At 42.0% G+C, this 17233-nt stretch overlaps 1 protein-coding gene across 1 annotated transcript; it reads right to left on the bottom strand.

Annotated features, from left to right (window-relative positions):
• Positions 1 to 2655: 2655 nt before the first annotated feature.
• On the bottom strand, positions 2656 to 16104 carry LOC118589019. The gene is made up of 3 exons (XM_036195839.1): positions 15778 to 16104; positions 9291 to 10523; positions 2656 to 5399 (listed from the first exon to the last, which is right to left on the bottom strand). Exons 2-3 carry the CDS (start codon positions 10500 to 10502, stop codon positions 4083 to 4085), a joined length of 2529 nt encoding a protein of 842 aa, XP_036051732.1. The 5' UTR covers positions 10503 to 10523; positions 15778 to 16104; the 3' UTR covers positions 2656 to 4082.
• Between the last annotated feature and the right edge of the window lie 1129 nt (positions 16105 to 17233).

Below are 17233 nucleotides of genomic sequence, written 5' to 3'. Positions count from 1 at the left end.
TTCCATTGGCAGAAGAATTCTCAAAATAACCTAGTATGGACTCTGTCATGTCGTTATTAGTGTAAATTCTCATGAAGATTTATAATGAAAAGGAGCAATCTGAGCAGGATAAATTACAATATGTAAATTTTGAGGAGAAAAGGCCCATGATGATAATGGGCTGAATCTCTAAATCTGTGATTGAGCCACCCCAATTAAATGTTTCTTTTATAAGATTTGTCATAGTCATGGTGTCTGTTCACAAAAATAGAAATCCTAACAAAGACAGGGTTTCTCTGTGTAGCCTTGGATATCCTGGAACTTGTTTTGTAGACCAGGCTAGACTTGAACTCACAGAGATCCTCCTGTTTCTGTCACCTGAGTGCTGTGATTAAAGCTGTGTGCCCCCACTGCCCAGCTGTACAGTTACTTGTATTAGTTTTCCTGTTGCTGTGATAAAATACCCTGATAAAATACAATTTAAGAGGGAAGGAGTTTATTCAGGTTCACAGTTCAAGGCTACAGTCCATTTCTGCAGTCAGGGAGCAGAGAGAGATGAAGGCTGGCACTCAGCTGGTTCTATACATTTTATACAGTCCAAGGCTCCAGCCTAGGGAATGGCGCTGCCCACGTTTATGGCAGGTCTTCCCATCTAGATTAACTTAATCAGATAGTCCCTTACAGACATTCCCAGAGATTTGTCTCCAAGGCAACTTTAGGTCCTGTCAAGTTGAAAATCGATATAAACCATCACACACAAACCTACAATGTATTGAAACACTTCCCATATACACAACAAAAAGACTCCCACCCTTCAGAGATACACTTCTCTACTGACAGCTTCCCTTGCTACTTACACTACAGTAATGGCTGTCCACTATGACTGTTAGTGTTTTATCACACAGAAATAGATTAAAGGCTGGCTGAGACTGGGCCCTGGGTGTTCTACATGACACAGAGGCAGGGGAATGGTCACCAGGAGCAGACTGCTCAGTAGATGGTGTCACAGAAGACAATGAATCAGAAAGAGAAGAAATTACTTGTGAATGCTACCCACTTGCAGTGGGACACTCCAGTGGTTGATGTAACTGTAGAACAGTGATTCCCAGAAGCTGGAAATGTCAAGAGAGGAGCAGAAAGTTTGGATAACAGGTCCCAAAGGGTTAAATGGAAGGAGCATTTTCTGGTGTGCTGCAGCATAGCACAGAGATTCTGGTTTAAAATAACCTGTGATGTTCTTTATAAATAACCAGAACAGAGATGCTCAGATGCCCCAGAGACTGGGCAAGGACAGTAAAATGGTAAATGTACCCTCAGTTGGTCAGCATCTACTGTATACATGTACTTATTAATAGTGCCAATTATTATCTGTTAGTAATAATTTTAATATGATTAAGAATGTGGAAGCCTGACTCCTCAGACTTGAATAAATTGATATATTTATTTTTATTTCATGTTCATTGGTGTTTTGCCTGCATGCATGTCTCAGTGAGGGTGTTGGATGCCCTGGAGCTGGTGTTACAGACAGTTTGAGTTGCAATGTGAATGCTGGCAATTGAATTCAGGTACTCTGGAAGAGCAGTCAGTGCTCTTAACTGCTGAGCCATCTCTCAAGATTTGATAATTATGTATTGTTTATTTGAGTCATGTTGTCACACTGTATGTACAAGTAAGTACAATTGTAACTATAACTTTTTAACTATATTTATTTGCATATATATATGCTGGTATAGAGCGGGTTTGGATAATTATGGGGCTTGAGGAAATTAATTTCACATATTATCTTTTCTAGGTGATGGTACCTGAGGCGGTTTGAAATAAAATGGCCTCCTTAGGGAGTAGCACAGTGAGTTTGTGTGGCTTTGTTAGAGAAAATGTGTCACTGTGGAGTGGGTGAGTGCTCATGTCTCCTACTCTCAAGTTATGCCCAGACTCCTTCTACTGACTGTGGATCAAGGTGCAGAACTCTCAGCTCCTTTTCCAGCACCAGGTCTGCCTCCATGCCACTCATAAGGATGATAATGGATGAAACCTCTGAACTGTAAGCAAGTCCCAATTAAATGTTTCCTTTATAAGAGTTGCTGGTCTCAAGGTGTCTCCTCAGGCAATAGAAACCCTAACTAAGACAGTACCCAAGTAATTACCAAACACCAGTGAGGCGGATATGGCCTAGAGCATTGGGCCATGCTTTAAGCTAACAAAGATCTCTGAGGCCTGTTTCATTTGGTTCTGCGTCTATTCACCCCCAGCCCCTGGGATCACAGACAGTGGGACCCAGCTGCAGAGCAAGCAACACACCAGTATAGATGTTTTGGTTAAAGTAATTTTTAGATGAGATTATATTTTAAAGCATGAGGCTTTGAGTACTTCAGATGACCCTCCTCTACTGTCAATGCCCCTGTCTAACCAACTGAGGACCTTAGAGGTAAACAAAAATAAACAAAGCAAACCTTGACTCTCCCAGGAAGGAGAAGAAACAATGATTATTACTGACTGGACAGAAGCTGTAATATCAACTTTTCCAAGGATTTCCAGTCTGCAAGGCTGCCCTGTTGATAATGTGCTTGCCAAGGCACACAGTAGAGTGAGCCAGTGAGAGACAGAGGCAGGTTGAGAAGCAGAGTGAGAAGCCAAGAAGAAGCAGAGGAGAGGGAAAAAGAGGAGAAGAAAGAGGAAGATGAGGGAAAGAGGAAGAGAAAGGAGGAGAGGAAGTTGAGGAGAGAGACATGATAAATTACGGATATGATAGTGCTGTGATTTGAAGACCACTACACGCTCTTGTGTTAAACACCTGGTCACCAGTATGGCATAACAGTTTTGAGTGTTGCTGAGCCTTTAGGAGGTAGGGCCTAGTTGGTGGAAGTAGGTCACGAGGGCCAGGACTTGTTACTCCTGCCCCCTGTTGTCACCTAGCTCTTTCTGCCACCAGCCTTCTTCTACAGTGAGTTCTTTCTCTCACCATGCCCTTCCATAGGACAGAGAACAGGGCTCCAAAAGGTGAGGCAGATTAAATCTTTCTTCTCTTAAGTAGTTTCTGTCAGGTGTTTAGGACACTGAGACATAAAAGGATTAATACAAATACTATAGAGATTATCCAGATATATTATAAGGAGACATGGATAGGATATATTGCTCTCTGTTCTCTGAAGAACCGCCATGCAGAGCTAAAATGTGCATGCTTGCTTTCTGCACATGGAATCCATGCATGGCTCTTTACCAACCTTCTAGAAGGGCAGCTCTTCATACAGAGAGCAACACTAGAATTTTAGCAAAGTGTGATATTAGATGTGCAAAAGCGACACCAGTTCTCAATAGGATGCTGTGGACAAATAAACTGTCTAGAACTCCACATGCTGACCTCTCTCAAGTGAGGCAAGTACCAACACCCCCACTGGACATGAAACAGTAAGGTAGTGTTTTGAGTGATCTTACCACAAGGAAAGACAATTTAATGAGTGCTTGTACTGCCTACAAGCTGAAGTCTGAACGCATGGTTCACAATGACTGATGAAGGATATGGAATAAAATATTCTTGTTTTCAAGGATTGAGAGGACCTGCAAATGTGTTCACCCATCCATGCGTTACCTGGAGGGATCATGGGCAATGGTCACAGTCCCATCTACCATGTGGCTCTTGTGGCCATCCTGGAGGGAGAATGAACAATGGTCACAATCTTATCTACCATGTGTCTATCATGTCCAGGAGATGCCACTTCATGTGGAGATGTGTGCTGGAAACCAGCCTCCTGTGCTACATAAACACCAAAAGATATCCATGAAACAGGAAACTAACTTCTTCATCTTAGGAGAATGTGGCAATGCATGGAGAATCTCTGTGAGACAAAAGATCCAAGTTTACTTGGACAAAGGTATTTTAAGTCATCTGTGTACAACCATGTATTCTCATATGTGATATTTTAATGGGAGACAGCCTTTCTCATGAGTTTTTACACTGTTGACGACTCTTCTTCCACTTGCTACAGTGACAGTCTGTCTCTGAAAGAGGAAAGGGATGGTGAATCCTCTGGTCTTTCACTGCAAATGATGGCTACTTCATAGTAAGCTCTAAGTCAGGGCCCAAGGCCAGCCGGAAGGTAAATGCCTCATAGCTCCATAGCTGCTTCCCAGTATTCTGGGTCATCAGACACACAGGACCCCAGCTTCTGTGATAAAAACTCCTCCTTATTGAGAAGAGTCTTGGCATCACTTGACACGGTATCAATGAAGAGACTTTTCAAATAGTAAGTCTTTCTAAAGTAAAGGCCTGCGGCAAGTGGCCCCCCAGTAACAGAGGAAATATATTCAATGTATTTCAGTAATTTTTCTTCTAAGGACATGTCTTTGGTCCTTGTTAGCAAATGGAGAGACTTGAGGTGTGCCTTGATTTCATTCACAGACACATTGAAATCCTTGGCAATCTTCTCCAGTGAGGCATCATCCAGCCCAAAGTAAGACCTGTAGAGATCCAAGGTCTCCTCTACCTTCTGTATTTTATCTCTGATCAAGCCCCCAAATGGAATGGTGGCCCATGCTCCAGCCTTCAAGGCCTCCAGCCAGATCTTCTGTTTCAGGAAATCCCTCTTCCGGTCAATGGCAGTCTCAGTAACACTGTGCAGGGACAGCATGAAAATATGGCGCTTGTGGGCTGGGAGCTCTCTCAGTAAGGTGGTCTCTAGCTCTGGGAAATCAAAGTCGGACACATCAAAGTTAGAGACCAAGAAGACTGGAGGCTCACTGGAGAGGGTCTCCTGCAGATGCTTTGAACAGTCATCTCGGATTTCCTTTAAGACACTGTCCCTATTGAAAGTCTTAGGTTTTCTCCTCTGTTCATTACTCAAATCATGATCTAACTTGGTGCGGACAAAGTAGAACTTGGTATTCATCTTGGCGATGGCTTTGGCCAGATGTGCATCACTGTCTTTGAAACGTGTAGCCGAGATGATAACAAAGAAGTCATACTCACCAAACTTCATTTCAGTTAGGTAGTTTTGTGGTGGGAAGGTAGTGGACCCAATGCCAGGCAGGTCCCATATTGTCACTGTGGGAAGCTTTGGGTGTGGGTATGGAGTTCTCTTCATGGTTGTCTCTACCACCCCAGTGGGGGCTGCACCTTCTTCTTCATCCCTCACTCCCCTCAGGGCATTGATAAAGCTGGATTTGCCCACCCCTGTTTCTCCAGTCACCGCAATGTTCAGGGGGGCTCTGTCGATGTTCCTCAGAGCATCGCTGATCACAGAAGCTGCTCCTGGAAGGTTCTTATTCTCCAGGTGGGATTCAATCAAGGTGATGGTTTCCTCGGAGAGGATTTTGCTTTCCTTTTTGAAACTCTTAAAGAAGTTTTCAAAGCTGGATGCCAAAAGCTGAGCCATTGGAGCAGAGGGTCTGGAAGGTGTGCCTGTAGCTGTTTGCCCTAGAAGAGGCTGAATAAAGGAGAAAGAAGACATCGTGATTATTAGTATAGCAGAGCAGGGCCTAGGATTTGTGCTACAGTAAAGCAGGATTTTGTCCTCTGTCCCTTTATAGGCAGAAGCACCTTCCTCTCTGTTCCTGGCTGCTGGCTAGATTTCTGGCCTGCGTGTCCAGTGCCCTCTTGCTCAGGCTCTACTTCTCCCATGGCTTCCCTTTTTCTTTGCTGTCCAATTCGAGGTCCATTTACTCCACACAGTCTCCTGCTCTGGTGTTGATTTCTTATTTAAAATTATTTTAAATTCTGTTTACTCTTTTCAAAATTAATACCCATACATTGTAGAAACCCTGAGGGCATAGATCAGCATATCAAAACTCTTAAACAGCATCTCTCATGGAAAGGCTCTCCCTCACGTGAATGCTTGCAAACATTGCTTCTCAGCCCTCGTGACCTCTGGTCTCTTAGCACAGCCATTCTAGTTTCTCTCGTGAAGTCTGTGAATAAAGGGAGAAGGACCACGAGGTGGGGAGTGGAGAAGATTCATTCCATGTCCCACAGAGGGCTGGACACATCACTCTCTGTGTGTAATAGACTGTGCTTTACTTAAAGAAGACAAATTATGTCATTTGTAGGAAAGTGAATGAAACTGGAGATTATCATTTTACTTCAGTTAAGCCAGTCTCAGAAAAACAAATACTATTTCTTATTTCATGGGCCTTAGACTTTATATAGATACATAAGTTATATGTGCATTCATGATATGAAAGTGGAAGTGCAACTGTCTCAGGGGACAAAGGGACTAATGTGGGTATTCTTAACATGTAGTATGTGCTTGATTAGAAACCTAAAAAATAGACAAAAAACATTTTAGAGGAGATATGTATCTATGTTATTCCTTATTTTTCAACAGAAGAGATAGGGGATAGCTTCAGTAGCAAGCAGACTCAACGGTAAGCAAATTCCCTGTGGGTCCCTGCTTTCTAGTGTTCAGTTTGTAAATCTCAACCAAACAACCAACAAAATGAGGAATCCCAAACTGGATACATAAAGAAAAAAAGAAAGAAGAGAGAGAGAGAGAGAGAGAGAGAGAGAGAGAGAGAGAGAGAGAGAGGAAGGAAGGGGGAAAAGGAAGAAAGAAACCAACATTAAAGAAGACACTAAAAAATGTGTCATTTTTTAAAGTTAAGAATGCTGAAGAAGCGTATTCCCATCAAACTCCTCTGAGAAATTCAGTTCTCAAGGCAGAGGGGCAATTTCACATGGGTTTCCATCCAGAAGCCACACGTTTTCCTTAAAGGTCCACAGATTTCATATTTTGTACTTTATAGGTCACATGCAGTTTCTGTCACATACTCCCAGGTTACTATAATCTTAAAAGGACATTAAAACTGTTTCTATTTCATGACTTTGTGTTAACACTGAGTGTAGATCCAAGGTTATCAACACTGATTGTAAAGATACCAGAACTTTGAGATAAAGGTGTAGATCCACAGTCATTTTCTTTCCTTTGGATGTTAGAAACACATACAGAGCTTTGGAATTGCAGCTGGAACACATGGTAAATGCAGGCAGTCATGAGAGACTGGCTTCACTCTAATATTTTGGTGTATGAATATTTCAATACAGAAGCTTCAGGTATACAGATATCAGATACTGTGATTCTGCCAATTACCTTGCTGGAAGCCTTGTCACCACCAATAACAGTAAGGGGAATGGGAGGGGAGGGTCAGTGTAGATCCTGCAATCATTAGGAATAATGCATTAAAATATCAAAACTCTCAGGTTAATCATTTGGAATTTTGTGTGATAAGCTGCATGAATGTGTGCAGGTGCACACACACATAGTATGAATCCTATGGATCTACCTTTCTCTGCCTCTCCAGTGTTAGGACTGTGTCCACAATTGATTCACAAGTAAAAGCAATACTTAGGAACTCCTGGTCATTGTGGCTCTAAAAACGAATATAAATTCATGTATAATGCATCACTAATACTCTATTTTTATGTTATAGTTGCTGGCAATGCCTGAGATTCCCTAGTCTTGTGTGACCATCCAAGACAATAGTTCTCTACAATTTTGACATGGAATGGACTGAGCCTATACTCAATAACTGCCACCAGAATAAAGATATGGCATGTACACTGTGAAATAAATCCAATATTACATAACAAGCCATCCTCCTAAGACATATTTTTCTGGAGAAGTAGCTTATTGAGGACACACTATATAAGTAGAGAGATTTCCATTGAGAGGCACAAACTGCTACACAGAAGACAAGAATTACTAAAAAAGAAAAAAAAAGAATTACTAAAAATGACTAAGGCAATGTTAAACAAAAAGATCATAGCGCTATCATAAAAGATTCTGAAGAAATTACAATGGATGAAATTCCTGTTCAATATTTCAAAAATAATGACAACTATCTCAATCACATGAGAGGGGAGGAAGAAATGTTAAGGGGGAAATACATAGGATGAGCAGGAGATTATATATGACAAGAAAGTGAGGAAGGGACTCTGGGGTAAAGGGAGCGATCCAGAGAAGCACAAGGGCATAGTGGAAGGCAGTAGGGAAAGGAATGACTAAAACATAGAAGGATGAATGGGAATGAATAATGACACATTTGTGTAGACATGCCGCACTATAACCCACCATGTTGTATGTGAACCTAAAATACAATAATAACAAAAACTCAATGAGATCCAAGAGAATACTGATGAATGAAATTAGAATGAAAACATAAGATTTGCTTTGGAAAGTCAGAAGTGTGACATTGTGAAAGAAAACATTTTTAATAGACACATATATACACAGAACATAGGAAGCCAAGGAGAAAAGGGGAGAAGGAAGGAATAAATGGAAAAAAGGAAGAAAAGCAGGAAGGAAGGGAGCAACCAAATTTCAATAATTTACCAAGGAAATGGAAAGCATTGAACTATGCTCACAAAACACTGATGAAAGAAATCTCAAAGAAAGCTACAAAAGATGCTAAGATTCCCATGTCTATAGCTTATCAACATTAATGTTGTCAAAGTGTCTGTACTTCACATAGGGATCTACAGATCCAATACAATCTCATCTAAAACATCAGTGACATTTAAAATAGAACTACACTGTCAAATTATAAAATTCACATGGAAACAAAAAAGATTGCAAATAGCCCAAACAATATTGATCAAAAGGAAAAGGTCTAGGAGGCATCATAATACCTGATTTCAAGGCATAATACAGAGCCACAGTAAACATTATGGCAGTGGCATGAAAACAGGCCCATAGACCAACCAACTGACCAGAAGAGAAGACCCAGAAATGTCTCTAAACATGTACAGCCAACTGAATGCATCGACAGTCAATCAACATCTCAGTAAGTCTTCAAAAACTAATACTGCACAAAGGACACATTGTTGAGAAATGGAACAGGGCAAACTGGACACCAGACAAGATTAACCTGACGCTTATCTTTCACCCTATACAAAAAACCAACTCAAAACAGGCCAAAGAGCGTATTAGAAGGTGAAAAAATTTGGAGCTCCTAAAAAGAAATGAGTATGAAAAACTTGATCAGATTTTTCCACATAGAGTTCTCAAACCATAGGAAACAAAAGCAGACTGACAAGGAGGATTTCATCTAATGGAAATACTTCTTAAAAACAAAGCAAATAAAAATACAGCAATGAGACAATTTATAATGAAAAGCCTTAAGAGTGCATCATGTAACAGTCTCAATCAGAGAGACCATAAGATCTCAACAGGTGCAGAAATTTGACAAAATTCATCAAAGTCACTGCTAAACATTTGAAAAAAGTGAGATAGCAAGGTACTTCCTGGAACAACTGTGAAAACCCTATTTTTCCCCATTGACTCCTCCCAATGTGAGAGGTGTTAGAATTGAATTGAACTTACCTTCTCCATAAAAAGCTCTTCTTTGCTAAGGAGACTTTTAACATCATTTGCCACAGTGTCAATGAAGTAATTTTGCAAGTGGAAAGCCTTTGAAAAATAAGGACAGCTAATGTACTCTAATAGTTTATCTGTTAAGGATTTACCCTGCTCTTCTGAGAACAAATGTGGAGACTTAATGTTCGCCTTGAGTTCTTCCAGTGGCACGTGCAAATCCTCAGCAATGTTCTCCAGGGATGCCTCATCCAGGCCAAAGGAAGATCTGCAGAGGTTCAAAGTCTCTTCCAACGTCTCTATGTCATTTTTGGTCAAGCCCATAAATGGGATGGTGGCCCATGCTCTTGGCATTACAGATTCCTTCCAGACCTTCTGTTTCAGTGCATCCCTCTTCTGGTCTATGGTGGAATGAGTCACAGTTGGCAAAGTGAGCTTGAAGAGGTGGCGTTTCTGGGCTGGGAGCTCCCTCAGAAGGGTGGTCTCCAGCTTTGGGAAGTCAAAGTCAGACACATCAAAGTTAGAGACTAAGAAGACTGGAGGCTCCTGCTGGGTAACTTCCTTAAGTATACTGGAAATGGAATTTCGAATCTGTTTTAAGACGTTCTCTCTATTGAATCTCCGAGGACTACACTGTTTTTGAAGCATTAGATCATGATCTGTGTGGGTGCGGACAAAATAGAAAGTCCTATTCGCTTGCACAATGGCTTTGGCTAGTTCTGCATCATTATGTTTAAAGCGTCCAGAAGAGACAATAATGAAGAAGTCATACTCCTCAAACTTGACTTTCTTCAGATAATCATGTGGTTGGAAGGCAGTGGACCCGATGCCAGGCAGGTCCCATAGTGTCACACTGGGACACTTGGAGTATGGGTATGAAGTCCTCTCTGTGGTTGTACATATGACTCCAGTGGAAGCAGCCGCACCCTCTTCATCAGGCCCCACTCCCCGCAGAGCATTGATGAGACTGGATTTTCCAGCCCCAGGCTCCCCCATCACTGCAATGTTCAGTGGGGCTTTCTCAATGTCACTCAGAGCATCTCTGATGGCAGAAACTGTTCCCCGAAGGTTTCCATCCTCTAGGTATGATCCAATCAAGGTGATTAATTCCTGAGACAGGACTTTGGTTTCCATCTTGAAATTTTGAAGATTGGAGTCAAGGCTGGAGGTCAAAACAGGGTCCTCCTTCTGGGGTGATGTAGAAGAGGAGGTCTGACCCATGACTGGGAGTAGTTGATAATACTAAAGGGAGGAAAGAAACAGGAAGTTCAAAGAATTAGTTCAGACAGAGCAAGACAATGGGAAAGCAGAGCCTATGTAATGGCCACCTTACAAATGGGTTCTTCCCCCTTTTAATCAGATGCTCAGGACCAGACTGCATTTACTTCTGGCCTGGATGTAAATTTTGACTTGACTCATATTCCTTTACCCTTGACCATTTTCCTCTTTAAAGCACTTTGAGTTCTTCAAGATCAAATTCAAACCTCTAAGACCAGCACTAAGGATGTTGTGCTATGGATCTAAAGTTTGAGGTCAGCCTGGGCTACAATACCAAGACCTCTGTCTGCAAAAGAAATTATCCAAGTACAAAGCTTTGTCAGTCTCTTCAAATAAGGTCATATTATGACAAGCAAGTTGAGTTTCAGGCTTTCAGTTTTACTTTAATAATTGACATGAATGATAATTATTCAAATTCAACTGGAGAGCCCAACCCATGTTCAGAAGAAGTGGTCTTAAGGATTTAGGAGACCCTTGTTGTATCTATCCTGGGTTTCCTATGACTGTGATATCTAAGAAACTCCTTTTACTCTTTGATGCTCAAAACCCTCTGTTTTGGCAATCAAAACCATGTGGTTGTGGTGGTCATAGGCTCTGGTGTGGGGGGAGCTGCCAATGTGGTTTTGTGAAATTCTGCATAATATGCCCATCAATTGTCCATCGAAATATTTGTGTTTGTATCTGTGAATTAGTACTGTTGTCTATGGTGGCCATGGAAGCTGCTCTTTATAGTGAGTAGGAGTATCATAGAGTAACTCACAATGGAGTTGAGAATAAGTGATGCTGAACGCTCAGCCAGAAGTGGGAAGTTTGTGTCACCCCCTCCAAGGCTCAGTGTAATGCAGAAGAGACAACAGAAAGGATGTAAGGACTGGAGGAAGGCTGGATGTTTTGACAATGTACAAAAGAAATGTTACTCGGAAGGGTAAACACTCAAATAATTCAGTCAATTAGTGCCCTAATGAGCTGTAGAGACAGTCATCAAGAGACTAAATAAAATGACCAATAAATACTTGAAAACGTTTTCAATAGCCTGAGCTATCAGAGAAGAGCAAATTAAAGCTGCTTTGAAATTCCATCTGAACAAAGTCAGAATAGCTACCATCATGAAACACACTAACAACAACAAATGCTGATGAGAACATAGAGAGAGGAACCGTTCACTGTCAGAAGCTGGTGCAGCTCCTCCAGAAATAATTATGAACTTTCTTAAGAAAGTTCATCGCTGGCCCAGGAATCCCATTGATTCAACCTGAAGGACTCTTCGTCAACAGACCACAGAGATGAAAGCACATGCATGAAATGAAGTCGGTGTAGATATCTGTATACAGAAGAATGGACAAAGGAAACATGACAGAGACACAATGGGATTCTATGTAGCTGGGAAGGAAAATGAAACCATGACATTTTCAGAAATGTGAGTATAACTGGAATCATTGATCAGAGAGGAGAATCCTCACTTCAGAAAGACTAATATCCCACATTGTCTTTCACAGGCTGAACCTAACCTTAAAAGCATGCGTCTGCAAATGTATTTTTTTAGATCCCAGTCTTGAGAAGGGATCGTGAAAGGCTGAAGAGGTATTAAGAGAGGTGGGCAGTCAAGCAACGAGGTTATATGTAAGCGGGAAGCAGAATCAAGGACTAACTAGAGGATTAAAATGAACCCACTGGAGGGAAGGGGAGATGGAGGCACATAGGTTGGAGGGGACAGAAGAGGACAGAGTACATTGACATGTGTGAAGAAGGTCACCTGAAATTGATGATTACAATAGATTAAAAAACTCAGCCAGTTAATAACTTTCAGTATCAGCTGGGTGGTGGTGGCACATGCCTTTAATTTCCGTACCTGTGAGGCAGCGGCATGTGCATCTTGTGAGTTCGAGGCAAGGCTGCTCTACAGAGTTAGTCCCAGTACAGCCAGGGCTGTTATACAGAGAACAGGACAGAAGGATGAGCTCTCCCAAATCTTTTGGTTTTATTTTCCCTAATGGTACAGCCACTGGAGGACTAGTTAGCGAAACAGCTAAGTGTTTTAGTTTTGTCTTTTCATATACCCATATGATGGCTCATCTTGGTTGCCAACTTGACTACATCTGGAATAAACTGAAACCTAAGCAGCTGAGAATACCTGTGCATTTTTCTTGATTAGATAATTTGAGATGGGAAGATATACCTTAAATCTGTCTACATCTTCTGGTGGCAACCCACATAAAAGGACATGGAAGAAGGAAGCTTTTGTTCTTTGCCTGCTTGCCATCATTGTCTCTGGCAAGTATATCTATCCTGCTGCTGGGGCATGCCTTTGCTGAATCCACTTCTTAGGGATTTCAATGTATACTGAAGACCAGCTGTGACATTCTGCCTCATGGATGCAATAACTACTGGATTCTTGTCCTTTCATTAGAGAGACATCTTCTGTTGGACTAGCCAGATCACAGCTAGTTAGCCACTCTACTATATCCCCCTTTAACAGATATAGATTCATGCCAGCAGTTCTGCTTCTTTAGAAATCCATGACCAAACTCCCAAGAAGTGAGAAAATTCTGCCTGTATCACCGTAGGTGATGGATAGGTAAGATGGATGGCCAGCATCTGTGGATATTAATAAGTCATATTATAGAAACAGGTTTCAGAAGATCATCTGCTTTGTTAGGTTATATCTTTTGTGATCTATCACCAGGAATCACACCAGTACCCATCAGGAATAGAAACGTGACATCTGAGGGTCAGCAAGTGAACATCATGATAATAATACAGTCCCTTGAGACTTAGATCTAATAGCTAGAACTGGAAAAGTGTAAACCCGTTGTGGTGGTTTAAGCAGGAATGGCTCCCATAGACTCAGGTGTTTAAATGCTTGGCCCATAGAGAGTGGCCTTATTAGGAGGTGTGGCCTTGTCAAAGGAAGTGTGTCACTGTGGGGACATGATTTGAGGTCTCTTATGTTCAAGCTATGTATGCCCATGTGGGATACAGTCTGCTTTTGCAGCCTCTGGATCAAGATGTAGACCTCTCGGGCTCTCTCCAGCATCATGTCTTCTGCATGCTGCCATGTTTCAAGCCTTGAAGAAAATGTACTCTTTACTATCAGCCAGCCCCAATGAAATGTTCTCTTTTGTAAGATTTGCTGTGGTCATCGTGTCTCTTCACAGCAATAGAGACCCTAACTAAGACACTCATGGACACTGAGCTTACCTGGACTTCATTCATGAATTGTGGATCAAAGATAGATGTTAAATTCACTAATGCATAAAACAAACTCCACTGGGAGGTTGGAGGGGTGGATGATCAATGAGGGGGATCTTGATTGGTATGTAAAATGAATACATTGTTTTTCTTAATTAAAAAAAAGAAACTCAACCTGCTTCACCAGGCTCAGAAGGAAATTACAATTTGTAATCCATGGTATTTATATCTACACCCCCACAATCACTTTAACACTAACTACATAAAACCCACTTAGCACACATTTCTGTTGGTGTAATCTTAACTAAAGCACATCTGCTTCCTAGAACCACTACACATTATGATAGGAGGCAACAATGGAGAAACCATCTCATCAACAGGTCCTAGAAGCGAAGGAAGGTTAGGAAATTTCAGGGGAAGCACGCAGGGAGGCTGACACACTGGTATGAGGGTGAATGGACAGGCCTTGTAGTCTGTGGAAAGGACTGGATTCTGGGAGCAGCATCTTTGCAGCTTCCAGTTGACGCCAACCGTAGGAAACCCATTTGATGCAGGACCCAAGTGCATGCTCACTCCTAGCACAACAGTGTAAGAAAGAATTTACTACTCACTTGTATACTTTGGTCTACTACGTTGTGTTCACTGAATTTTAACATGATATTATTTTCCATTTGGTCAACATTAACAAATGTGATTGGGCTTTACACAATAAACAAAGGAGTTAATACAAAATGAAGGCTATTCATGAATAGATTTCCTATGCCAGGCTCTACAAAGTTCTTGCTTCATTATAACTAATCTGAATTTCCATCAAAGGATTCAGACATAAAACCCAGCCTAGCCTTGACATATACCGGAAACATCAAGGACTTTTGCATGTGGGTAAAATTCCTGCCATTACATATGTACATATGTGTTATTATAATAATTAAAGAGTAGATCATTAATTGAGGGATGGGAAGAGTTGGAATGAAGAAAGAGGAAAACTGGAGAGAAGTAGATGAAGTTCATCCATGAAGTTCTCAAAAAATATATTAAATGACAAAATAAATAATTTTGACATCTGAAAAAAAAAGAAAAAACTTCCTGAAGTTATTTGACACCATATGGAAAGTTTGAGAGAAAAATTTAAGTGCTGATTTTTTACAGGAAAATAGTAAATACCTCTGCATGATCCTCAAGTCAGTCCTGAGCATGGCATACTCTCTGAAGAGTTTAGAAAACCCCAACCTCAGTAAAGTCATCATTGAAAAAGTTTAAGCCCTGCTGTAGAGATAGTTTCCTCAGTGCAGATAAAATAGTTGATCTGAGACAGAGAAAAATGCCACTTAGTAGCTTCCTCTTCCAAACCCAACCCAAAGACCTTCCTATTCCACAGGTGGTCCAGGTAAAACTCATGGCTTCTCACAGATTCACTGTTCACCAGGTGATACCAGAGGGTGTTCTGATCCTAGAATTGTATCCCCAAGGAGTAAAAACAAAACAAAACAAAACAAAACAAAACAAAACAAAACAAAACAAAAACAACAAACAGTTACAGCAGAGCTGGGTGTGGTGGTACACACCTTTAATCTCAGCACTAGGAGTCAGAGGTCGAAGGATTTCTTTGAGTTTGAGGTTATTTTCATGTTCTAGACCAGCCAGAGGCACACAGAGTGATCCAATCTCAAACAAAACAAAGACAATAAAAACAACAAACAGCTACAACAACAAAACCGCACCTCAAACAGGTTACAGCATTGGCTAAGGAATCTGCTTACACAGCCTGCCCTCCTTCTCCAAGCTTAAACTCTCATTAGAAGAGCAACAGACCCAGGAATGCACAGGTGATAGAAAAGTTTGTTGCTGTCTTGATGGTGGGTTGGGGTCCTCTGTGGTGCAGAAGACAGAGAAGGGCCCTACCGTGAACAAATCCCTGAGCAAAATAAACCAGAATTCAATCTCTTCTGCCCTGGTGCCAGGAGTTCACCTTCCATGTCATAAGTAAGTAGGATTTTTAGTCAAGCTGCACTTAGAATCCTTCACATACCTGCTCCTGAGTGATGATGTGAGTGGACCTCCTGAGAGGTCAGGTCTTCTCCAGGAGCAAGGTCACTGGGGTTGTTCTCTATGGAATCCTCTAAGCTGGGATGTTCAGGAGCCAGATGGGATGCAGAGTGCCGGTTCTGGTGTTTGAGGAGATCAGAACAGCTGGTAAGTGAAGGCTGATCTGCCTGGATTTCCTTCCAGATGCTGCTGCACAGTCTTTGCTCTCTGCTCTTCACGTCCTGGATCGGAATACTGCCTCTCTGGTCCCTAAAGGGAGGGGCTGCAGAGAGGGAAGGGTCTGGTTTCTATTCTTTGAACCAGCAGACTGTTTTACACAAATCAGCTGACTAGGTTTCACATCCTCCTTCAGAGAGGGAGGCAGAGATCTGCTGAAGTGGCCTGAGTCCAGCTGCAGGGCTTCCTGAGTGCTTGGGTACCATGGTAACCAACTCCAGTGTCAGCGCTCCCTGGCACTGACCACTTTGCTTCCTATCTCAAGACCCTCTGCTCAGATGATGGCATCTATTGCTGGGCAGTGTTGACTTTCAGACCCGGGGGAGCCCAGGGTGCAAGGGTTGCAGACATTTGCTGTACCCCACACCCTTGCTTGCTGTCCTGTTGACTTTCTCTCTCTCCCCCAGTGGACACTGTAAGTGGACATGTGTTTGTAGGGCCTGTTGTCACTCAGGTCCCATTCACCTTACTGTGAGACAGCATTCCTCACCGGCTCAGACTTCACCAATTAGGCAAGGCTGCCTGGCAAGTGAGCTCCAGGGAGAAACTGACTGTCACCCTAGCCACTCAGGGGAATTCCAGTGTGATGGTGAACATCAGGTTAGAGGATAACCCTTACAGTGCTTGTAAAAACAACATTGTTTTAGCTTCTAAAAGTCCTGAGGAAGTTCCTTCTCCTTTGAATGTTCCTTGTCAGCTGCCCGAGATGGACCACTTCCTGGGGCTGCTGGGGCTATTCTTAAAAACTGGCTAGTTGTTGTAAAACAATGCACTGCCCCAGCTATTTCCTACAAAGTAACGGGTCACAAGATTAAACAGGCTAACTGCTGAGTTCTGCTTTTGTATGAGATACTGTTTGCTTGATGGCTGAGGCACCTGCCGGACATTTGTTATAAAATCAAGCCTTTCTCACACACCCAGACAGGATAGAATTAATTTGCCTCCCCCAAATTATACCTTTGTGGGGTTTTTTGTTTGTTTCTTGTTTTTTTGTTTTTCACCTAAAGATCATCAGAGTCTTAGTAACCCCAAGACCAAGTTCTCAGCACAAAGGAGATTTATTTGCCCCAGAGGGACAGAGGGGCAGGGAATAAGAGACAAAGATAAGAGGTAGAGGATCAGGGTGAAAGGGAAGGGAACAGATTAAGGGCCAGGGGTATTTGGTCCCGGAGGAACAAAGGACTGCCTGTGGACAAGAGGGAGACAGATGTGGGACATAGGCA

The sequence above is a fragment of the Onychomys torridus genome, chromosome 8 (assembly GCF_903995425.1).
Source record: "Onychomys torridus chromosome 8, mOncTor1.1, whole genome shotgun sequence".
NCBI classification, from domain to species: Eukaryota; Metazoa; Chordata; class Mammalia; order Rodentia; family Cricetidae; genus Onychomys; species Onychomys torridus.
Note: the sequence above shows the minus strand (reverse complement) of the source record. Positions and strands in the feature narration are given on the sequence as shown.